Source organism: Armigeres subalbatus, chromosome 1 (assembly GCF_024139115.2).
Source record: "Armigeres subalbatus isolate Guangzhou_Male chromosome 1, GZ_Asu_2, whole genome shotgun sequence".
Lineage (NCBI taxonomy): Eukaryota > Metazoa > Arthropoda > Insecta > Diptera > Culicidae > Armigeres > Armigeres subalbatus.
The window spans coordinates 301,912,382-301,937,197 of NC_085139.1; the positions used below are offsets into that span (position 1 = coordinate 301,912,382).

Here is a 24,816-nt window from a genome sequence, read left to right on the forward strand (position 1 = left end):
GGACAAGGTGGCTGTACAAAATCTGATGGCAGGGGTCAAGCGTAAGGCCCTGCAATTCGGATTTGGAAAAGCGGAAGCCTAACTGAATATTTGTCCAGTATTTTATACTAATTGAACTTGAAAAATAAAATTAATTTGATTTTTTAAATAATCGATTTCACCGATTTACACGCGTTTTCCCTTGACCAAATTTTGACCGTATCACCCTTTACGATGGATGCCCACTGCGGGACGTCAAAATCGTCATCGGTGACATGAACGCATAGGTAGGAAGGGAGGAAATGTATAGACCGGTCATCGGACCGAATAGTCTGCACACCGTATCGAATGACAACGGCCAACGATGCATAAACTTCGCAGCCTCCCGCGGAATGGTAGTCCGAAGCACCTTCTTTCCCCGCAAAAATATCCACAAGGCCACATGGAGATCACCTAACCAAGAAACGGAAAACCAAATCGACCACGTTCTAATCGACGGTAAATTCTTCTCCGACATCACGAACGTCCGCACTTACCGCAGTGCGAATATTAAATTCGACCACTACCTCGTTGCAGTATGCCTGCGCTCAAAACTCTCGACGGAGTATAACACGCGTCGAAGTCGTCCGCCGCAGCTAAACATTGGGCGGCTACAAGACGGTAGGCTAGTCCAAGACTACGGGCAGCAGCTGGAAGTGGCACTCCAAACAGAAGAGGAGCTAGGCGCAACATCTCTTGAAGATGGCTAGAGAGATATTCGATCCGCCATTGGAAGCACCGCAACCGCTGCACTAGGCACGGTGGCTCCGGATCAGAGGAACGACTGGTATGACGGCGAATGTGAGCAGTTAGTTGAGGAGAAGAATGCAGCATGGGCGAGATTGCTGCAACACCGCACGAGGGCGAACGAGGCATGATATAAACGGGCGCGAAACAGAAAAACCCGATTTTCCGGAGGAAAAAGCGCCAGCAGGAAGATCGAGACCGTGAAGAGACGGAGGAACTGTACCGCGCTAATAATACACGAAAGTTTTATGAGAAGTTAAACCGATCACGTAAGGGCCACGTGCCACAGCCTATCAGGGACATAAAAGGGAACCTTCTTACGAACGAGCGTGAGGTGATCCAAAGGTGGCGGCAGCACTACGAAGAGCACCTGAATGACGATGTGGCAGACGAAGATGGCTTTATAGTGATGGACCTGGGAGAACGTGCGCAGGACATAATTTTATCGGCTCCGGATCTCCAGGAAATCCAGGAAGAGATTGGCCGGCTGAAGAACAACAAAGCCCCTGGGGTTGATCAACTACCAGGAGAGCTATTAAAACACGGTGGTGACGCACTGGCTAGAGCGCTGCAGAAATGCCGCGAATACAACGTGCCCACACATCATCTATTTATCGACTTCGAAGCCGCATATGATACAATCGATCGGGACCAGCTATGGCAGCTAATGCACGAAAACGGATTTCCGGATAAACTGATACGGTTGATCAAGGCGACGATGGATCGGGTGATGTGCGTAGTTCGAGTTTCAGGGGCATTCTCGAGTCCCTTCGAAACGCGTAGAGGGTTACGGCAAGGTGATGGTCTTTCGTGTCTGCTATTCAACATCGCTTTGGAAGGGGTTATACGAAGAGCAGGGATTAACACGAGTGATACAATTTCGTCCGTCCAGCTTTTTGGCTTCGTCGACGACATAGATATTACGGCGCGTAACTTTGAGAAGATGGAGGAAGCCTACATCAGACTGAAGAGGGAAGCCAAGCGGATCGGACTAGTCATCAACACGTCGAAGACGAAGTACATGATAGGAAGAGGTTCAAGTAAAGACAATGTGAGCCACCCACCGCGAGTTTGCATCGGTGGTGACGAAATCGAGGTGGTAAAAGGATTTTGACGAATTTCGCGCCAACCCTTCTATGGGGCTGGCAGCACCATCTCAGAATCGAATGAAACTTGGTGGGCATAAAGATATGGTATTTCTAAGCCACTCTGCATACTTAGTTTTAAAAAATTTCAAGAGTAACATTTGATGAGGGCATAATTTTTTTTCATGGATTTTTATAAATCGATGTAACTCTAAAATGACAAGACCTACAAAAAGTGTTGTATGGCGGACTGTCGTGAAATTCCCAAGTTTTTGGAAAATATCCAAAAAATAAAATACCGATTTCTACACTGAAAAAAATTAGTTTTAAAAATTAAAATCGATATTACAAAAAAACCTCATCTCAGAAATCGATGAAATTTTTTCTGCAGATAGGTATTTTAATTATCTAACTTTTCTGGGAATGATGTTCCTGTGACATATTTAAGGAAAAAAAGTTTTTCTAACAAAAACTTTTTTCATGTCCATATTGAGTGAAAATTTATCAGCGTGTTTTATGCCTACAGCGCCAATTATAGGTTCAGCAGCCTATCATCAACCAACGACACGTTTTGGAAGTGTAAAAATTTGTTTAGGAAGCAATTTAGCATAATCTAACGTTAATGTGGACCAACATTTGAAAAGGGCGTATATTTTCCTAGATTGCTTATATCAATGTTACACACAAATGACCAGATTTACAAAATTGTGATGTTTGATGGACTATTGTAAATTTGTCTGAACTATGAAGTCTGAAACATAAAAGAGCGTTTCGTTCACCGAGAAAATAAATTAATGAATGTAAAGATTAAAATTGGTTTGGCAAAAAAAAAATTGGAGGTCGATTTTTTTTTATCAGATAAACATTTTGATTCCAAACGATGAAGCTCGGTAGGTAATTTCATTAGGGGGATTTCCGGTAAACGCACATTAAAAGAATAATAAATTTTCCGCATTTTTTTATTTTTTTCTTCAATTTTATTTGTTACTACATTTAATTCTTATTTCTACTTGAATACTCATTAATTTATAAACTTAGTCGAACAATTCAAAGACTTTTGGGTCTTCATCTGAGTTGGAGTATTTTTTAGCCAGGATTTTATTATGAGCGATTGGTATAAAAGAATGAAGCTTTTGTGTGCCAATTATAGTTTTTGCTTTTTTGAAAAGTTCATCAAACTCTTGTTGAGTACCGTCGTCGGGGGTGACAATGGGTCAAATGGGGGCGAGAATGGGTCACTGTTTCAACTACTTAGAATGCTTGTAGAATGGATGTATCTGAGGACAATAAGACAAAAATATAAGAGCCCTTTTAGAACGATTTTGCTCTACGCCTTCCATGCTCGCGGTGAGAGCAATGACCCATTCTCCGCCCCTAGACCCATTACCACCCCCGATGGCGGTATTTCTCATTCGTGATATAAAAGAAATGTAATATAGTGATATTTTTGTTTGATTGAAAACGTGTCCATTCGCCCATTCGTACAACTCCCGAGGAGTCTTGATAGTATTTCCATAATCTTTGGCAAGAGTTGCTCGTTTTGCCATTCGTTTGAGAGTGCCACCAATAGCTTCGCAAGGGCCTTTTCCGTGCGATGTTGTAAAAAAAGTGCCATTCTGCCACAGACTTGCAAAGTTCCTTTTATTTTTATAATGTGCTGCAGCTCACCCAGACACAAAAGAAATTTTTGTAAAATTGATCGATTGTTTCAAAAAGTCAATTAATTTTTAAATGAATAAGTGAACAGCTTTTGTGTCATGGGTCATTACTTCTGATTAATAAAGCTAACGTTTTCTAATTAACCGTTTCTTTTAAAGTAAACTTCGAATGGATGTATTGTTGCCTGGGAATTATTTCAACCTTGAGCAGCATTTTGGATAATGAATGAATAATTTTCAGAGAGATCTAGCAGTACAAGTGTATTACTGTTTGCAAATAATGTCATAAGTCATAAGTTATAAGTTTATCAATTTTTTGAATAAAATACGATACAAAATCATCTACAAGCTTTATAACGGTTTCTAAATTACACCGTTCAGTGGTTAGCCTTTGCTGAAAAACAACATCTTCTTTTCCACTATTACAATTAAATATCACTTCAGTTTCGTTTCGGCAACATTGCCCGTTTTCAAAGTAATTATTTTTTTGTAATTGTTTTTAAGTTACTTCGATACAAAAAGTCAAATTAAACATAAACCATTTTCAAATGTTGGTCCACAATTATGTTAGATTATGCTAAATTGCTTCCCAAACAAATTTTTATACAACCAAAATGTGTCGTTGGTTGATGATAGGCTGCTGAACCTATAATTGGCGCAGTAGGCATAAAACACGCTGATAAATTTTCACTCAATATGGACATGAAACAAGTTTTTGTTAGAAAAACTTTTTTTCCTTAAATATGTCACAGGAACATTATTCCCAGAAAAGTTAGATAATTAAAATACCTATCTGCAGAAAAAATTTCATCGATTTCTGAGATGAGGTTTTTTTGTAATATCGATTTTAACTTTTAAAACTAATTTTTTCCAGTGTAGAAATCGGTTCTTTATTTTTAAGATATTTTTCCAAAAACTTCAGGGAATTTCACGACAGTCTGCCATACAACACTTTTTTGTAGGTCTTGTCATTTTAGAGTTACATCGATTTATAAAAAATCCATGAAAAAAATTAGGCCCTCATCAAATGTTACTCTTGACAATTTTTGAAAAACTAAGTATGCAGAGTGGCTTAGAAATACCATATCTTTATGCCCACCAAGTTTCATTCGATTCTGAGATGGTGCTGCCAGCCCCATAGAAGGGTTGGCGCGAAATTCGTCTTTGTGTACTTGGGCTCACTGGTGACTGCCGAAAATGATACCAGCAGAGAAATTCGGAGACGCATAGTGGCTGGAAATCATACATACTTTGGACTCCGCAAGACGCTCCGATCGAATAGAGTTCGCCGCCGTACCAAACTGACAATCTACAAAACGTTCATTAGACCGGTAGTCCTCTACGGACACGAGACCTGGACGATGCTCGTGGAGGACCAACGCGCACTTGGAGTTCTCGAAAGGAAAGTGCTGCGTACCATCTATGGTGGGGTGCAGATGGCGGACGGTACGTGGAGGAGGCGAATGAACCACGAGTTGCATGAGCTGCTGGGAGAACCATCCATCGTTCACACCGCGAAAATCGGACGACTGCGGTGGGCCAGGCACGTAGCCAAAATGTCGGACAGTAACCCGGTGAAAATGGTTCTCGACAATGATCCGACGGGCACAAGAAGGCAAGGTGCGCAGCGGGCAAGGTGGATCGATCAGGTGGAAGATGACTTGCGGACCCACCGTAGACTGCGTGGTTGGCGACGTGTAGCCATGGACCGAGCCGAATGGAGAAGACTCTTATATACCGCACAGGCCACTTATTCCTTCCGTTTTTCATTGCGACGCCGTCAGTGTGGCTCTGTCTCAGTGTGGGGATGTAATGCCAATAAGAAGTAGAAGATTATCGAATACAACTACTGTTAAGGGGATACGGGAAGCACAAACAATCATCAAATCGTCATCATTTTCATCATTGAATGCTTAATTGTTTTTCTAAAACAAATATGATTTTGAAAAAGTATCAGCGGCGCGTGCTTACTCTCCATCTACATGCCGATACATTTACACTTTACAGTTACATCAAACAACTAAAAACCGAAATACGCCGCTCCAAAGTTACGAGGTGATAATGCTAGAAAGAGACAAAAGATAGGAAAAATAACACGGTGTGTAGTGCTTCCCCGAGTCACCTTAAATAGGAATGTTTGTTCTGGAAAAGTCGAAAAAAAAAAAATCTGGCCAGTTTGTCCAGATGAAAAATGACCGCATATGAGTCCCTTTTTTTGATAATGGGACTCATATGCGGTAATTTTCAAGATGGGACAAGTAGGCTTGATGTTTGTTCCCCTTTTTCTCAATTTGATAATTTTTCATATGGGACAAATATACGATCATAGGCAGTATACTGCCGCGATTCGCATAAGAATCCCATGTCGATTTTTGACGATTTTGATTTTCTTTCACAAATAAGCTTAAAATAAACTCAACTTAGAGAAAAACTGATAAAATAATATGCTTTGTTCTCGAAAATTGAAAATTAAAACCCACTTGTGTTGTCTCATCTTGCTTTTTATTCGCATAACAGTCACATTCCAGATTTTTATACACTCTCGCACAGAACATCAATGTAATAATGGTCCATTTAATAGTCCCATAGCAATGTATCCTATATATAAAGAATATTATGAATATTATAAAAATATGCCAAATAGGTATTCAGAAAGATTGCTGGTTTTATCGATTTATTAGATTTTTTTTCAATTTCTTCATGTAAAACGAGTTTGAAAAATTCAACGGCATATTTCTCAAGTTGAAGAAAACTGACATGGGACGCTTATGCAAATAGGGGCAGTATATCTCCTCGTCAAGCACCTGCTAACTTTGCATTCTTTTCTCCTTGTTTCAGGAAATGACCGAGTACAAGCTGAAGTGCAAAAACGAACAGGGCGGTGGTGGTGGCACCCCGCTCAACCTCGGTGGACTGCAGCAAACCAGCCTCCAGAACCTGCCACAGCACGTACAGCAAGCGGCAGCGGCCCAACTGCAGGCGCAGGTCCAACAGCAGCTGGCGGCCCAGGCGGTGGCAGCGGCAGCCCAAGCGGCGGCGCACCACGCCGACGATGACGATGATGACGTCGATGAGGATGATAACGAGTAAAATCAAGCTTTCGATTTGTATTATAAATATTTTCTTACGATGATATTAAGCAACCGACAACAACAACAACAACAACAACAAGAACAGCAACAGCAGCAGCAACAACAACAGCAACAGCCACAACAACCGCAGGGAGGGGGACACTCCTCTCTGCTCACCAGTTTGATCAATCATCGGCGACAGCAGCTGCAGCACCACAAGAAACCACCACCAGAGGAAGTAGAGCAAAAGCATACGCAGAACAGCAACGGTGTCGATGAGGAGGAGGAAGGGGAAGACGATTCCGGCTCGGAACGGACGTCACCATCGCCATCGTCCAACTGAAACGCAACCACCAGCTCGCCCGGGGAATGACCGGATCCACTCTCGTTCGGTCATTTGCCGGTGCTTGGGGTTTCGATTCTGTTCAGGTGTGAGTGGGCAGGTGAGCGGGTCCGGATTCCGCAGTCCGGATGAGCTCTTAGGAAGGCAGGTTCTAGTAGGTGAATTGGTAGCTCAAAATACCAAACTTTCACTCGGTTGCAAACATCTCAGACTACAGAGCAAAAAAATAGCAGTTAGGAACTCACTTTAACGCAGAATAACGTTTTTTCGATACAAGGGACAGTTTCACCTTATCAGAATAAATTTCACACCTTCACGACGCGGCATTCAGACAGATATTCACAGTGACGACGACCAGCGATGCCGTTGACGATGTGAAAGTGGACAATTGACGGTGATAGGAATCCCGGAACGGAAGAAAAATCTTCGAGAAAACGCTTAAATCATAAGGACATACAAAGCAACAGAATTCGAATAAAATAAAATGAATCATAACAGGAAAACACCCGGCGGAACATCATGATCATATACCACAATACCAACCAACCGAACAAGCAGCGAAGGAAATATTTCTCAATACAAAGTGGGGAAAGATTGAAAATTACGAAAACAAAAACAAAAATCGCATCCATCTCGATGTGAGGAGAAAGAGAGTCTTCGGCACTGAAGAGAATGATGATGTTGGTGATGAACAGTTGAGAATGAATGGAAGAGAGAGGCTTCTATCTGTATATTATATTGGATTTTTGTCGTGTAATAAGTGAGAAAGGGAGAACGAACAAGCGTTCGCGTACGAGTAGTTCTCAATCGTCCAAAAATTTGATTTTGTTTTCTCTTATTTTATTTTGGTTTTTTGGAATCTTTGCGTTGATTGTGGGGCATTTGAAGTTGTCGCCACATAATCAATAGAATGGAAAGATCTCACCACTTCTTTGTCGTTGTTTTGTTGGAGAAATGCATTGCATTTCTTAACAAACATTTTTTTCATTGCTGATGAATAACAGCACCGTGATTTTTTCAAATGAAAACTGTCGGTACTTCGATGCTTTCGCCAACGAAAAACTAAATCCCCAAACTCTTTTCTTCGCCATTCGGAACAGTGAGCTGTTCTGCTTATGCTGTGTGCTGCTGCGCCATTGTGGTGACGTTCAAGAACGTTAATCAAAATAATCCCCGTGAATGATCTTATTTGTTTATCATCTACTCGTTTAAGGCTAATCGTTTTTTTTTTTCCTGTCGCTGAAACACATTTATTTTTCTCCACAAACACCCGCCCTTCCACATTTTGTACGTTGATGTAGTTTTTAGGTGACCAACGCACTCACAAATCTGCAGTTGCGCATCATTTTTTTGTTTGTTTGTTATCTTGGGGCGTTTCATCTTGAGACGATGCGTGCGTGAGTTGAGTGTACGTGCGTGCGAGTGTTGCGCGATCATTAATCGGACAAAAAATAATGTACTAGATTAGCGCCCAGAGATTAGTTCATTAGTTGATAGATGCGAAAAGGAAGGTAAGAATCGTGAACATAAATACATCTGGTTAGTAGATTGTGAGATCACGATTATGATGTTGATGATGAAGATAATACGAGAGAAGTTATTTCGTAGTGAAAACAATAATTAAGTAAAAAAGGAAAAACATGAAATCGCAATTGAAAGTGGTTTTCGATTTTTCTTTTTCATATTAAACAAATCATGAACTATGATTAGTTATTATTTTCCTGAGACGAGAAATCTCTTAAAAATATATTTTTGGACGATTTATTTTTGCTGATAGAATTTTCTTTATTTTTTATTAATTACTGAATACCTAATGATTAGAATAATGTTAAGTTAGTAGAGACCCTGATAAGTTGAGAGTGGCGTGTGTGTGAATGCGTTTGTGAGCAGAGTTTTTCGACGGAGCGAAATCCACTGCATGGCGAGTGAAGTAAAAACAAAAGAGGATAAAAAACAAAAAAGTAAGGGAATTATTTAGTAGTGTAAGAGTGCTAGCGAGAGACTTCCGGGTAGAACGGAATGAGAAATAGAAAAAAAAATTGAACTTCTGATGAAAAAAGACCGAAAGGTTAGAATTACAACTAAAACGAAGGAGAATAAGTGAAATAAATCGCATTGAATAAGATACAAGTTTGATCGTAAGTTTAGCTAACACGGACACACTTATCTCTCAATGTAAATATTAACGGCTGAAAAAGAATATCCTAGAAATCAACATCAGAATTAACAGCAGAAACTCACAATTACACACAACACACATTAAAAGCAGTGGTAACCCAATTGGGTTCCGGTCCGTATATATATTCGAATGAAGCAAACCCAAAATGCGTTACCCCGCCACAATATGAGTTCCCCAACGGGGGACTCTATCCGACATTTTTTTTTCTTTAAGAGTTTGACAGATCGAATGCTGGAAACAGAAAATGAACAAAATATACTTATAAATAATGGAAAACACGCATTATAAACAAATTATTACAAACAAAAAAGAAAAGTAAATAATTAACAAGTAAGTTTTAGTGAAAATAAAATCCAGATAAATTAAAGCAAAAGTAAAAATAGCGGGATGTGGAGGAAGATTCAGATGTGAGTCAGAAGCAAACACAAGGCAGAACACTCAGATTCTTGCACTTCTCAAGCTAAGAACCGACAACAACAACAACCACAAGAGCAAGTTGATGATTCCCCAAAAGTATTTAAAAAAGTACACACTCAAACATACAAACAGAAACACACACCCCATTCGTAAGTAAAAGATGGCAAGAAAAGACAAATCCACAGTTGTACTCTGCTGCAGAAAAATGGTCGTTATGACTGGACATTCATTTGAGATACAAATTTAGCGACCGGTAGAGGACTGAATTGAACAGAATATAAATTTACTGCTATAAATAGACTCCAGAACATCAACTCGGTAGAAGAATAAACACAAAAGAAAATACACAGACAAGAGATACACGAAACAAATGGAAAGCAAGAAATTCTAGAACGTTCGCTAGTAAAAAAAAGTCGAAGAATACTACATAAGAGAACAAAGCAAAAAACGAGAAAGACAAACGTAAAAAGATTTAAAACTCAACATAAAACTCACACACTCACACAAACACTTGAAACAATAAGGTGACGAAACATACAAACAAAAAAAAACAAAAAGAAGAAGCAAAAAAAAAACAAACGACATCTCGATCCCCTTCTTTTGTATATGTAATACTGTACGTACGTTAAACACATGTAATTTTACTGAAGACAAAATAAAATGAAATTAATTGAAAAAAAAAAACTAAAATTCGCGGCTTGTTCTTTCGATTCCGAATGTGGTATCACATCCACTGTTTCGTGTCCACTTAATTCACCTTGATGTTTATGATGGGTTATCCCGTAGTCTAATGAGTAGGGTAGTGAGATGTCCTGCCTGTTCCGGTCCTTGTTGTCGGCCAAGTATCTGCGCAGGACCTAATAAATATGTATTCTTATTCATTGGAATTCGTTCCCCAAAAACATGTTAAAATATTTCGCAATTCTTGCTACTCTTGTTGGGTTTTACCATAATTCGAGCCAGCCTTTTGTTGAAATCCCTTGGTTATAGCGGACAAGGTTTTCATTTTCGTTTTTGCTTTTCTCGTACAACAATAAAGTTGTACTGCCGTACCCAGCAAACATGGGAAAAATATGCGTATGACGGCAGTGTACCGAAAGCCTATACGATAGGCCATAGGGTTACACCCTGCACTATAGGGAAAAGGGCGGCCATTAATCGAAAAATAGACTATCTGCAATTAGTCTGATTTATATATCATATGAAAGTATATAAGAAATGCTCTGAAGGATCAGAGTTCAATAAAAAAAAAATTTATTCCACTAATCATAAGTTACAACAAGTATCATTCACTTCTCACTCGAAACTTTAGGTTCTTATTTATCTGAAATGGATCAAATGAAACCGCATGTGTGATTTCGTATGACCCTTTAATGTTCGATACCTTTACTCCTTTTACAACGTCACAGTATTCTAGATTAACTCGATCGGCTGAAATGTGTCGATTACCGGTGACGATTAAGAATTTCAAGTCGCCCTTGCTCACACTTAAAATAAATCGCAGATTTCTGTGAAATTTTACCGAAATCTCAACAGCAGAACTGTTCGGTAAAAATTTTACAGATTTTTTGATAGTTTTGACAGTTGAACAAAGGAAAATACCGCAGAAAATCGGTGAAATAATTACCGAACAAATCTGCTGTTGAGATTTCGGTGAATTGAAGCAAAATTCACCTAAATCTGTGAAATGATTTAAGTGTGTAGTTATAAATGATATGTAAGGAAGAAAGTTATTATTCATTCGTTTGGATCTAAGCTTTGAGCCCTGAGAAAATCTAACTCCTCTCCGAGAAAGAATTCGTCATCATCAGAATCCAACGCCGAGTCATCGACCGGTTGGGTTGCGGATTCTTGTTCATCCAGCTCGTGTTCCTTTGCATCGTTACGTTTTCCGTTTATGTGTGCATTCAATTAGCCTGTGCACGCGGGGATGTCGACCATCTGGGTCGACATGAGATGACATTTCAATCATTTACCTGGGTCTTTGTTTGTAAACATTGGCATTTTTCTTATATGATGTTGAAATAAGATTCTAACAAGCATTCGGCTTCAATAAGAATGCATATTGGAATTATTGGAGAAGCGCGAAACTAAATTCTATTGGACTTGTTGAATATTCAATGTAATTTAACTACATTTAATAGGGCTTTGATAATTTATTGATATTTTTAGCATTGAATGTTTCTATATATATATAAGACTGCAATGGACATACTAACTACACCCGATTCTGTTTTTACACGGATTTTTTTTTTACACGGCCGTGTAAAAAAAATCCCATACAAATTTTTTGCAAAGTTGCTCCATTTTGCATGATTTGTCGAGAAATCATAAAACTTTTTTTACACGGATTTTCAAATTTTGAACTGAAAACTTTTTTTACACGGAACGCATCCCCCGTGAAAAAAAAGAATCGGGTGTATATCGAAGCGGCCAAACTTATTCTCATTGAAGTGTTCAGAAAATGCATCCATTCCGTTTGAAAAATTTAATAATCATAAAGGTCTTTGTAAGTTTTCACATAAATTCTGATCTTGCGCATCCTCGTAACGGATGACCAAAGTCGAACCAGTTTTAAAACAATTACTTATCTACAATGTTTTGATTGAACTTGTCTGTATAACTGAATTTTCAAATTAATATTGATCTTAATTTCTTTCAATTTTGGGCTTTTAAATGGTTTTGCCTTTCTCGTACAACAAAGTTGTACCGAAAGGCTATCATTTCACTCCAAAATCGAACTTTTTATAGAAGTCTCGGAGACCCATGATGTTATATACCAATTAACTCAGCTCGTCGAACTGAACAAATGTCTGTCTGTCCGTGTGTATGTGTGTGTGTGTGTGCACACGAAAACCGAAAAACATTAGCCACTTTTTCATATAGTAATTCTTAACCGATTTTCTCGCAACAAGTTGCATTCGACGGGGGACAAACCCTAGTTGATCACTATTGAATTTGATAACGATCGAACATTGCGTTTAAAAGTTATTAAGAAAATGGAATCAAACTATGTAAGCGCCATATAAGGTTGGTGTCTTGGCTAAACGCGAGAAAGGCAGTTTCACCACTCGGTGAATTAAGTATTAATCCTTACAAATACGAAGAACAAGACTCCGAAGATTGCCTAACTCTATAAGGAGTAATACTAACTCGTATTGAGACAATATTCTATCTAGTTAAGACTACGAGCTTTATTATAACATAGTTTAGCTTGATGTCAAAGTTCACACATTCGAATTTTACTGGGAATAACACATATGATGTTCAAGAACCTTTTTACCAAGAAATAAAGCTCGTAGTCAGGATCACTCAACCTAATTCCCAGCCTAATTCTCTAAAATGTGACTTATTCAAGAAAACGGAATGAAGCCTCAGCTTCTACATAATTATTTACAACGCTAATGATTAAACTTGTATATCGTATACATTGAAACTATCATTACTTGTATTCATTATTACGTAGGATAGGATATACTTGATTTAGTTGAAAACCGGAATACGGGACTAGCGAAGTTGGATTTTTCTCGCAATCCGTACGTAAAACCTAACTTCGCTAGTGGCGCGCTAGTCTAGTTAGAGCCTAATTAAACTAGCGCACTACTAGCGAAGTTAGGTTTAACGTACGGATTGCGAAAAAATCCAACTTCGATAGTTTCCAAATAATTCAGATTAATCTAGGTAAGCATTGATACGGTTTTATTAACGGCTAAAATGTTATAATTTTGAATTTCTTTATGGACCAAATCAGAAACTTTACATATGATATTTGACGTAGAATTACGTCTTTCGAATCGATAAAAAATGGGAGGGAGGTCATTGTTTCAAATTTGGGACCGTCAGGAAAAAAAGGTCAGGAAGTAAGAGCCAATAACTCAGCCGATTTTTGATGCATTCTGGAGCTTTTGGTATGAATCGATCAGTTAACTCCCTAGGATTTTAAAGAACTATTGTAAACAATTGCTTCAATGCATTGAAAATCCAATTTCGACAGGTAGTGTTCAAATTTTACTTCAAAATAAATTGCCTTCATTTCGGCTATCTCCATCAGCAATGAACATGCACAAAATAATTGAATTTCACATCCACTATCGAACGATAAGTAGTTCTACGTTCAATTTGCGGTCGTGTATTTAATACAACATTCTACTTTGGAATGCCAACATATGATTAACATCCAATTTCTTCATATCCGCATAACTCTTATGCAGTGCTTACCCATAAGCTTAAACCTAGTTTGCGCTGTAAGCAGAGTTGAAGAAGTTGACCCCAAGTTATAATCGACCTCATAAATGACACAGACATTAACCGTTGCAAGAATTTAATAACTCCGAGCAATAAATATGTTTACCCCTTTTAGGGTCTGTCTCATTTGGAGAAATAAACTTAAAAGTGACAGTTCGAAAATTAAAAAATCACCCCGTTATAATAATGGCTGGTGCTACCCAGCAATTCTAATAGGACATCGATGGAAAATGATTCGATATCTGTCAAAAGTAATCATGCTCTGCGAGCAGGGTTATTTGATAATTATTGAAATGTCACTTTTAAGTTTAATTTCAGTTTAATTATCCAATTGAGACAGACCCTTAATATAAAAGGATTGACTCAGAAATAATTATCGAAGACTAACTACCACAGCTTTCAAAACTATTATTTGCACTGGTTTCCTCAGCAGTGTTCCATTCATGTTTTTCAAATTTTCAATTACATTAAATTATTATGTTGTGGCCAAGAAAAGCGCCGTAATTGGAAATTGGATTGATCCGTAGAAAAAATCAAGACAAAATTTTCAAAACGACTTATCTGCTTTTGTAAACAAAGATTCAAACGACGATTGGACGAATCTGATAGCTCTCCCACGCAAACCAATATCATCAACAGGTAGCGGAAACCTTCAGCGAAGTTAGGTTTTACGTACAGATTGCGAGAAAAATCCAACTTCGCTAGTCCCGTATTCCGGTTTTCAACTAAATCAAGTATATCCTATCCTACGTAATAATGAATACAAGTAATGATAGTTTCAATGTATACGATATACAAGTTTAATCATTAGCGTTGTAAATAATTATGTAGAAGCTGAGGCTTCATTCCGTTTTCTTGAATAAGTCACATTTTAGAGAATTAGGCTGGGAATTAGGTTGAGTGATCCTGACTACGAGCTTTATTTCTTGGTAAAAAGGTTCTTGAACATCATATGTGTTATTCCCAGTAAAATTCGAATGTGTGAACTTTGACATCAAGCTAAACTATGTTATAATAAAGCTCGTAGTCTTAACTAGATAGAATATTGTCTCAATACGAGTTAGTATTACTCCTTATAGAGTTAGGCAATCTTCGGAGTCTTGTTCTTCGTATTTGTAAGGATTAAAAACCCTACTTAATTCACCGAGTGGTGAAACTGCCTTTCTCGCGTTTAGCCAAGACACCAACCTTATATGGCGCTTACATAGTTTGATTCCATTTTCTTAATAACTTTTAAACGCAATGTTCGATCGTTATCAAATTCAATAGTGATCAACTAGGGTTTGTCCCCCGTCGAATGCAACTTGTTGCGAGAAAATCGGTTAAGAATTACTATATGAAAAAGTGGCTAATGTTTTTCGGTTTTCGTGTGCACACACACACACATACACACGGACAGACAGACATTTGTTCAGTTCGACGAGCTGAGTCAATTGGTATATAACATCATGGGTCTCCGAGACTTCTATAAAAAGTTCGATTTTGGAGTGAAATGATAGCCTTTCGGTACAACTTTGTTGTACGAGAAAGGCAAAACCATTTAAAAGCCCAAAATTGAAAGAAATTAAGATCAATATTAATTTGAAAATTCAGTTATACAGACAAGTTCAATCAAAACATTGTAGATAAGTAATTGTTTTAAAACTGGTTCGACTTTGGTCATCCGTTACGAGGATGCGCAAGATCAGAATTTATGTGAAAACTTACAAAGACCTTTATGATTATTAAATTTTTCAAACGGAATGGATGCATTTTCTGAACACTTCAATGAGAATAAGTTTGGCCGCTTCGATATACACCCGATTCTTTTTTTTCAAGGGGGATGCGTTCCGTGTAAAAAAAGTTTTCAGTTCAAAATTTGAAAATCCGTGTAAAAAAAGTTTTATGATTTCTCGACAAATCATGCAAAATGGAGCAACTTTGCAAAAATTTTGTATGGGATTTTTTTTACAAGGCCGTGTAAAAAAAATCCGTGTAAAAACAGAATCGGGTGTAGTTAGTACATTGACGAATACATAGACCGAGATGTCCAGTACAAAGGCATTGAAATTTCGGGCACCATGTCTTCTTCTTTATTTTGGGAAAAATACCCCTCGTGGGTGAAGAGTTACAATAATTTAGTTGTACATGCGTTGACTTACCCCTCCCGACATTTTGACAGTTTGTTTTGCTTCTCACGTTTGTTTTGCTCGTTTCGCTCATTATGTCTCCTCCGTTAGTTCGCGGAATCGGTTGTAAATATTATTTTGATGGATATTTTATTAGTTTGTACTCTAGCAGGTAAAACTAGTGTGATTTTAAAATTCCTGGGCTAAAAAAGTTTGTGTTGAAAATTTGTAGGCAAAGGCTGAAGAAATCCAGTAAGAAGCTGGCTGTCATGGTCAGGTCGAATGGCGATTTTCCTGAATGTTTTTTGCAACCGAAAAACGCTTCCAAACGGCGCGTAATGCCTCATATTTTCTATCGCATCATCAACAACAAAACCAATGAGCCTTGGTGGAAAATGGATTAACGGACGCATGATAACATCTGCCGCCTTATTTGCTGTTGCATGCAAATGCCGGTTTATGTTTATGCCGGTTTATGCCGGTTGCAAAAAGTCAAGATTCTCCAGGATGCGAAAAAAAAGGGGTATTTTACTGATTGTGTCAAGCTGCATCCACCGGTGGCTTGCTCCTCTAACTGCTACAAGGACCCATTCGCATCCCCTTGACTTGACAATCAACTTATAAGGTAATAATTGATATTCTTTGCTTTTTGTTATTTATACTTCTACTCAACTACATTTTTCAGATGTTGAAAACATTACACTCTCGGAGAAACGTAGCACAAAATTCTCATCCGCAACTATACCCCAGAATTTGATCAACCACGTAAGCGTACTACTCACCTCTACATCTGCGGGTCGACGGCTCCTAAAATCGGTTGGACATTATCTTTCACAGCTAGTCCGGAATTTGTGCGTTCACAGACCGGAAGAATTATAACACATTTGGGTGAAGGACATTGTATAGCAAATTGACCGATCTGTTGATGAACGTAACCAAAAAACTCTGGCAAAACCAGAGCAAATGCTGAACTCCCATCTGAAGAATGTCGATATGTAAGCTTGTACAGCCATAAAATACAGACCAAATGTTATACGGTAGAAAGTTTTGGACGAAGCCGATACGCTTCTGAATGATAACTTCCAGCACTTCTGCATTTGATGAAACGCTTCCCATTTCACGGGAATAAATTATATGCAAAACAATATTTAAGAACCCACGGAACCCATCTCATCGAGGTTGCTAGTCTCGTTGCTGATTGTGGTCGGTAGGGCGTGTCGAAAGCCGATTATATGATTTCGAGCGAAGCGAAAAATGAAGCCATTCGGCGAACTTTGGATGAAAATTCTGGACGTAGTGCAGCAGAATCGACAATTTGACGCCACAATACACGGTTCGAGGCCGCATCTCTCCATCCTCGAATGCGCCCCAAGCTCGCCAAGTCGCTTTGCATCTGGTCTGCCCACCTCGTTCGCTATGTCAAGGCACGCCGTCTCGTACCTGCCGGATCCGAAGCGAACACCATCTTTGCCGGGTTGCTGGTCGGCATTCTTTCGACATGCCCTGCCCATCGTACCCTCCCGGCTTTAGCTACCTTCTGGATACCGTAGAGCTGGGTGAGCTCGTTATTCATGGTGAGTAAAGTAAATTCAAGTGATAATAGTTTATCATTTTATCACAATCAAATCGAAGAATAATTCTACGAGAAACCGATGCTTAAACTATGTATACCATTGGTGAGCACAACTGTTGTGTATGACTACCGTAGAGTACGTTTTTCGCCTAATCGGATTCACTGAGCTGCTTAAGCTAAAAACGTACTACTGGTACCTACTGATGATTCTGGGAACCTCGTGAGGACCATTTGGCAGACATAAATGGGCATGTGCGATTGATGAATTTGAGATGCAAAAAGAAAATGACATGCGATGGTAAGAAACAACAAAATCGTTCATGGTAAAGTGTACGGCGGTGATTTCGAAATGCCCGTATTAAATTTTAAACGAATTCTATAATTAAAAACTAATCAATGGATAGCACTTTCGTTTTGGAAGAATGTGTTCTAAATGTACCTTTCCATTTTTCTCGCACTTTACATTTATTAGTTTTTAATTAGAATTCGTTTTGAATTTTGTACAGGCATTTTAAAATCACTGCCGTATACTTTGTCATGAACGGTTTTGTTGTTTCTCACAGTTTCTCACCATCGTCATTTTCTTTTTGCCTCTCAAATTCGTCAATTCATTCAAATCCTTTTCGATTTTAAATTTTTTTTATGGAACTTTATAGGAAACCTCCGAAAGGAATCAATTTGGGATTCCTCAGGAAGTCATTTTGGGATTCCGAAGGGAATCCTTTATGTCTGCCAAATGGTCCTCACGAGGTTCCCAGAATCATCAGTAGGTACCCAAGTAATCAAAAATTCCTTTAAGAGTACGTTTTTAGCTTAAGCAGCTCAGTGAATCCGATTAAGCGAAAAACGTAGAGTAGAGTGGGGCAAGAGTGCGCGTGGGGTAAGAGTACGTTTTCGATTTTTTGAAGTAATAAAAAAAGATAAACTAGCAGCACTGCATCAGTTTGACAGGTATTCTGGCCAACTATTATCATGTGTAATTGTGAACGATTTGGATAAACAACAAGGGAGATATGTAGTTAGATAACTTTTTGGTCATTTTGCTAAAAATAATTGGATTTCCGCAACTAGTATTTCATTACCATATATACGTTCAATCAGGCGAACATTATACCATTTCGATAACCTATTGTATAGAGTACTTTGTGGTACAGAACACCAATCCGGTTGGTTTTCCAAGAAGTCAAAACTATTACTTGAATCATTTTTGGGACTGTGGGGTAAAAGTACGCATGGACCGGTGGGGCAAGAGTACGCATATGAATCTTCAAGTTATGATGTCAAACCCGTATCTCCGGCAGAAATAAGACTTCTTCCAAAGCATAAAGATCCACAACTAAGAAAAAAGGGACAGAATTTGAAAAATAAGTTTTTAGAATGAGTTGAAGTAATTTGGTGTTAGAAAGAACTTAGCGAACAAAGCACTGAAGCGAAATAATGAAATTGTATTAGGACTTGTTGTACACCTAATATGTTTAGGAAAACACAATTTCATCTAAATGATAATTTAATTTAATCAAAAGAAATATTCATAAATTACGCAACGTTTAGCTGGGAGTGGTTGCGAGATGTGTGACGATCCATGTATTTTTTAGAGGATTCATAAAAGTAGTGTAAGGTTGGAGGGGGGTGGGGGTATGAAATAGCCAAATTTTACGTTACGTGATTGGTGGACTTTCTTTAAGGAAAATGCCTTTGTATACGCCACGCGAAACCTGATATATATTTTAAACTCAGTAGTTTTTTGTATATATAAAAAAACAATGGTTTTTCGTATGAAAGTGCACATTTTTAGGACCCCCTCCCCCTTTAAGAGTTACGTAATCTTTAAATATTCCCTAATATATGCTCATTAAACATCAACTAAATGTTATTAACTCTTATTTGTGTTAATATTTACTTAAAGCACATGATTGGATAAATGCGTACTCTTACCCCACCCGATGCGCACTTTTACCCCACCGGTGGGGTAAGAGTGCGTTTTTCACTTGTCTTGCAATAAGGGTTCTACTAAAAAGAATCTCAATAATTTCAATATGTTATCCACTGGGCAACATAAATGAAGAGTATATGAATCATCGACACTGATTTGATATGCAGAAGCTTGCTTCATAAGGGCCACATGATCGGTTGAAAACTAAGTGCGTACTCTTGCCCCACTCTACTCTACTCTTAAAGGAACTTTTGGTAGTCATACACAACAGTTGTGCTCACCAAATTATTTTTCGATTTGATTCCAAAGGGAATCCTTCTGGGATTTCGAAGGGAATTCTTCTGGGACCCCGAAGGGAATCCTCCTGGGACTCCGAAGAGAATCCTTCTGGGCAGTGGCGTTTCCCTAACCTCAATCTACCTGTGCACTGAGTTTAAATTTAAGGAATTGGTGTGCGAAAATGCCTAGAATAACTAGAATTTTATTAGTATAAACGACTCTGATTATTTTCTTTTCCATTTGGGCTGTCAAAATATCAAAATTTTCACTTTTTGGGTCAGTGCACAGGTAAAACGTGAGGTTACGCGACGCCACTGCTTCTGGGATTCCGCAGGGAATCCTTCTGGTATTCCGAAGGGAATCCTTCTGGGTTTCCGAAGGGATGTGTTTGGCGTTCCAACGAGAAAGAAATCTATTTGGAATTCCGAAAGGAATCTATTATGAAGCTGAGTTTCGGGAGAGAATCCTTTTGGGATTCCAAGGGCAATCGTGATTCCGAAGTGAATTCTTTTGTTATTCTGAAGGAAATCCTTTTGGGATACTGAATGGAATCCTTTTAGAATTCCGTCGGAACCCTTTTGGGGTTAAGACAGGATTCATTTTGAGATTTTGACGGGAATCCTTTTGCGATTCCGAAGGAAATCCTTTGGGATTTTGAAGGGAAGCCCTTTTGGGATTCAATAAATAAAAATTAATAAATAAACCGAAAATTCCCCCTTTTGAAAATTAATATTTTTGACAATTTTACATCACATTCAATTACATCGTTTCGATTACATCGTCTTATTTAGTACATCGAAAGAAATTACATCGCTCTTGTTTATTACACAGCAAGGCTTCGAGTACGTCGTGCAGTGTAATATTCAACAAGCGATGGATTGAACTGGTTGCAGCGATTTCGATGTAATATTCAACAACTTTTTTGCTGTGCAGGCTATATCATACTTTTTAATATTGCATTGTGAGTATGAACTAACTGATTTTTTTATATGCTTGACCAGGCAGGATTCGCATGACCATCAACGAATAATCCCTTAGCCACTGTCGTAGCCGAGCAAATCCGTCTTCCGATTTGCCTTTTACCAACGAAAACAAGCGCGGAACACCGAAGGATAATTCGCATGTTCACGCCTCAAATACATAACACTGAATGATCGTTTATTTTCACCGTCCGAAATCATCTAGAATTCCTGTCAGCCTACTGAGAATGAATTTCAAATTTCATCTCATTAGCTTCTTAGTATGCTGGCATTTCAAATGCCAACTACGATTGAATTTCAAATTCGTTATCATTTTTCAATAAATGTCATTTTTAAATAAATTAGTTTATTTCATTATTTTTATCATGAAATAAGAAATACGTTCCACTTTATCCATCAATGTAACCAACAAATGCAAATACATTTTCAGACTCACATTATTCTCCACAGCCACCATCAGCTAAACGGATTCCGCATCTACGAACCTACGAGTCAGAAAATGGACCCTTGGCTAAACGAAGAGTATTAGCCCTGTAGAACTGCGGTAGACATGGTCGCTCCATTTGTAAAGATTGTCAAAAGATGTAACGGAAACCTCATTAAACCAACCATCATACGGCTCGGAGGAATCGATTTGTGCTTAGTAGAGCATCGATAGGAGCAACATAGAACATACAGTTCAAAAAAGGATTTCATGGTACTTGGATATCGAGGCTCATCCGTCAGCTCGATATGCTAATGAAAACTGGTCTCTGTGGTTGAGATAACGTACGAGTACGTGAAAATATTACAAAGATCGAGGTCCTCTACGATTTTCTGATTTAAAATTGGCCTACAGGAGTAATTCGAATGGGAATAAAGGTGTTACAAGAACCAGGAATAGGCTAAACTAAGAACTCTACTACATATTCCGTGCCTAGTTCTAAAAGCACAAATAGTGATTTATGTGAACACGGCAACACCCATATGCAGAAGTCTAAACGCTGTTGGAAACGAACACTGACATCAAAACCATAAAGAGGGAAGGCGTCACGGATCGTCCTGCAGCCCATCTAGTTCCCTACTATAAATATGTCGTCACTCTGAATTCAATCATATACCAATCAGTCAATCTTTGACTAATCAATCAATCAAACAATCATTAACCAATCAATCAAGCAGAGATCAATTATTCCTTTATAGACAAATCAATCAATCATAGATCAATAAATCAATCAGACAATCATAGATTAATCAACAAAAAAATCATAGACCAATCAATTAACCAAACACAGTTCAATTAACTTACCATCGGTCAATCAACCAATCATCGGCCAATCGATCAATTATAGACCAATAAATATAGATTGATTCAATTTGATCAATCAAAATCAAATTGATCAATCAATCAATAATAGACTGACAAATCAATCAATCATAGATCAATTCTAGACCAACATTTGAAAAGGGCGTAACAACCAAAATTTATTCTGATTCTTCGTCTACATACACGCCCGTTTCGAATCACTCAGAGACTGAGTGAAATTGTATTGCCGTCTCTTTTTTTCTCACGGAAATCTTACTCAATTTTCGTAAAAAGTGGAACTACTCAAATTTTGAGTAGTTCCACTTTTTACGAAAATTGAGTAACTTTTCCGTGGGAAAAAAAGAGACGGCAATACAATTTCACTCAGTCTCTGAGTGATTTGAAACGGGTGTGTATAAAGCTATATATGTAGACAAAGAATCAGAAGGAATAAATTTTGGCTGTTACGCCCTTTCCAAATGTTGGTCTAGAATTATTCATAGATCAATTAATCGGCCATAGGCAAATCAATCAATCATAGATCAATTAATTAAATCATAGACAGAACAATCAATCAATAATAGATCGACTAATCAATCAATCATAGACCGACCAATCAATCATAGAACTATCAATCAACCATAGATCAATCAATGAATCATAGACAAATCAATTAATCATAGATCAGGAAATAAATCATGGAGCAATCAATCAATCATAGATCAATTCTAGACCAACATTTGAAAAGGGCGTAACAGCCAAAAATTATTCCTTTTGTTTCTTCGTCTACATATATAGCTATACAGTAGACGTTCGATAACTGCAAGTCATTTAACTGCAATGCTTTTTAACTGCAATTCGATAGTTGCAACAGTTTTGCAGTTATCGGACCGCTAAACTTCAAACTGATGTCAAACTCAATGACAGCTGCATTGCGCTGCACATTTGGATGCACTTTTATTGCATCTGACGTCGATTGACAACCGTTTGACGTCTAGAATGCGTTGCAGTTATCGAACGGCATTCGTTAACTGAAAAGTAAACATTTTGCAGTTATCGAACGGCTACTTTATATGTGGGCGAAGAATCAGAAGGAATAAATTTTTGGCTGTTATGCCCTTTTCAAATGTTGATCTAGAATTAATCAGTCATAGACAAAACGACAAAACAATCAATCATAGATCAATTTATCAGTCAGTCATAGACCAATCAAGCAATCATAGATTATAGATCAACCAACAAATCATAGACCAAACAATATATCAACCAGGGCCGGATTTATGGGGGGGCCGGGGGGCCGTGGCCCCGGGCCCCCACAAATCTTATGTACCAAAACCAACCTTTTTTGTTCATTTTGGGGCCCCCACATACCGTCGGCCCCGGGGCCCCCCTCCGGCTAAATCCGGTCATCAACCAAAGATCGACCAATAAATCTATCATAGATTAATCAAGCAATCACAAACAAATCAATAAATCAATCATAGACCAATCAATCAATCATTTAGATAGACCATCTTATCAATTAATAGTAGATCAATCAATCAATCATAGAACGACGAATCAATCAATCATAAACCAATATAACAAACATAGACCAACCATTCAATTATGAATCATTAAATCAATCACAGGGCATTCAATCAATCATGGACCGACCTATCATTCAAGCATAGATCAGTCAGCGAATCCTGAACTACTCGAATCGATTTCTCTAAGTAAGTTAACTTAAAATCGTTATTGAAATTTCTTTATTAACAAGAATCAATTATTTTTTTAATACTATTATTTTGTCATTATTGGAAATCATTGTATATTATTGAAAAAAGCAATTATGTTACGTGTTTACTCCATATCACAAATATTTCTTTAAACTTGTCATAAAACGTGTTCGTACTATCCCATTTAATTCCACCACTTGATTGTAAATACAGATACGTATTTCCCTTTTGACAGTAAGGCCGTCTTCAAAATTCTGATCTTTGATTTTGCATATCTAAAAGATTTTATAATCTTAACTAAGTGCAACTAATATTTGAAATTCCTAAATGTCATGTCAAACTATCAAAAAATGCACGCCAGAGCTACAGGAGCGTAGGCACTGAAAATACACCGCAGTGTTTTCACTGGAGTGCATTTCCGGGGCGCGTGCTCTTCTGGCGAGCGTTTTTTTAAGTTTGACGTGAATATAGCAAATTTAAATATCTCCCCATTAGTGGTACTTACTTAGTTAAGATTATAAAATCATTTATTTTGAGTAAAATCATAGAGCATATTTTTTTCACAGTGTGTAGGACAACACTCTTGTTAAGGTCGAAATACGTATCTGTATTTATGTAGTGAATTTAAATGGGATAGTACGGGCTTGTCTTATGACAATTGAAGACATTCCGTAATTGAAGCTCAAAATAATTTCTAATATTTCCTTACAATTAACCACAGTTTTCTTCTATTTTATTTGTAACCATTTTTAATGAATCGTCTGCTTTGAGCGTGCTTACAGCGGCACACTAGGAGTTAACTTTCTGAAATCAGTATGGCGAAGGGCATCTAAGGTTCGATTTCTCAAAATTAAGCACTTTCATCAAAAAAATATTTGGTAGGCATGGTAGCGGACACCTTCCTACATAATCGGTAACAAATAGTTTTTCATGCAAAGTTTCTTATTTTGAGAAAACGCGCGTTAGATGACTTTCGCCATACAAATTTCTGGCGGTTAACTCTTGCTGGCTATTTTGCGCATATACTATACTGCCGTTCTACACATAATTGTCCCATGTACATAGGAAATCCCAGCAAACATGGGACAAATATGCGTATGACGGCAGTATAGCCCCTGGATGTGGAAGCGGCGGGTAGAAAATCAGCCACTGCCAATAATTCATTGGTTTGTTCGTT

The 24,816-nt window shown here is 38.0% G+C and overlaps 1 protein-coding gene across 1 annotated transcript in view; it reads left to right on the plus strand.

Annotated features, from left to right (window-relative positions):
* Positions 1-10,208, plus strand: part of LOC134207816 (high mobility group protein DSP1-like) — a 135,440-nt gene extending 125,232 nt beyond the window's left edge. Inside the window, 1 exon segment of the mRNA XM_062683754.1 lies at positions 6,347-10,208. Coding sequence (XP_062539738.1) covers positions 6,347-6,598 — 252 coding nt within the window. The 3' untranslated portion in view covers positions 6,599-10,208.
* The last annotated feature ends 14,608 nt before the right edge of the window (positions 10,209-24,816 follow it).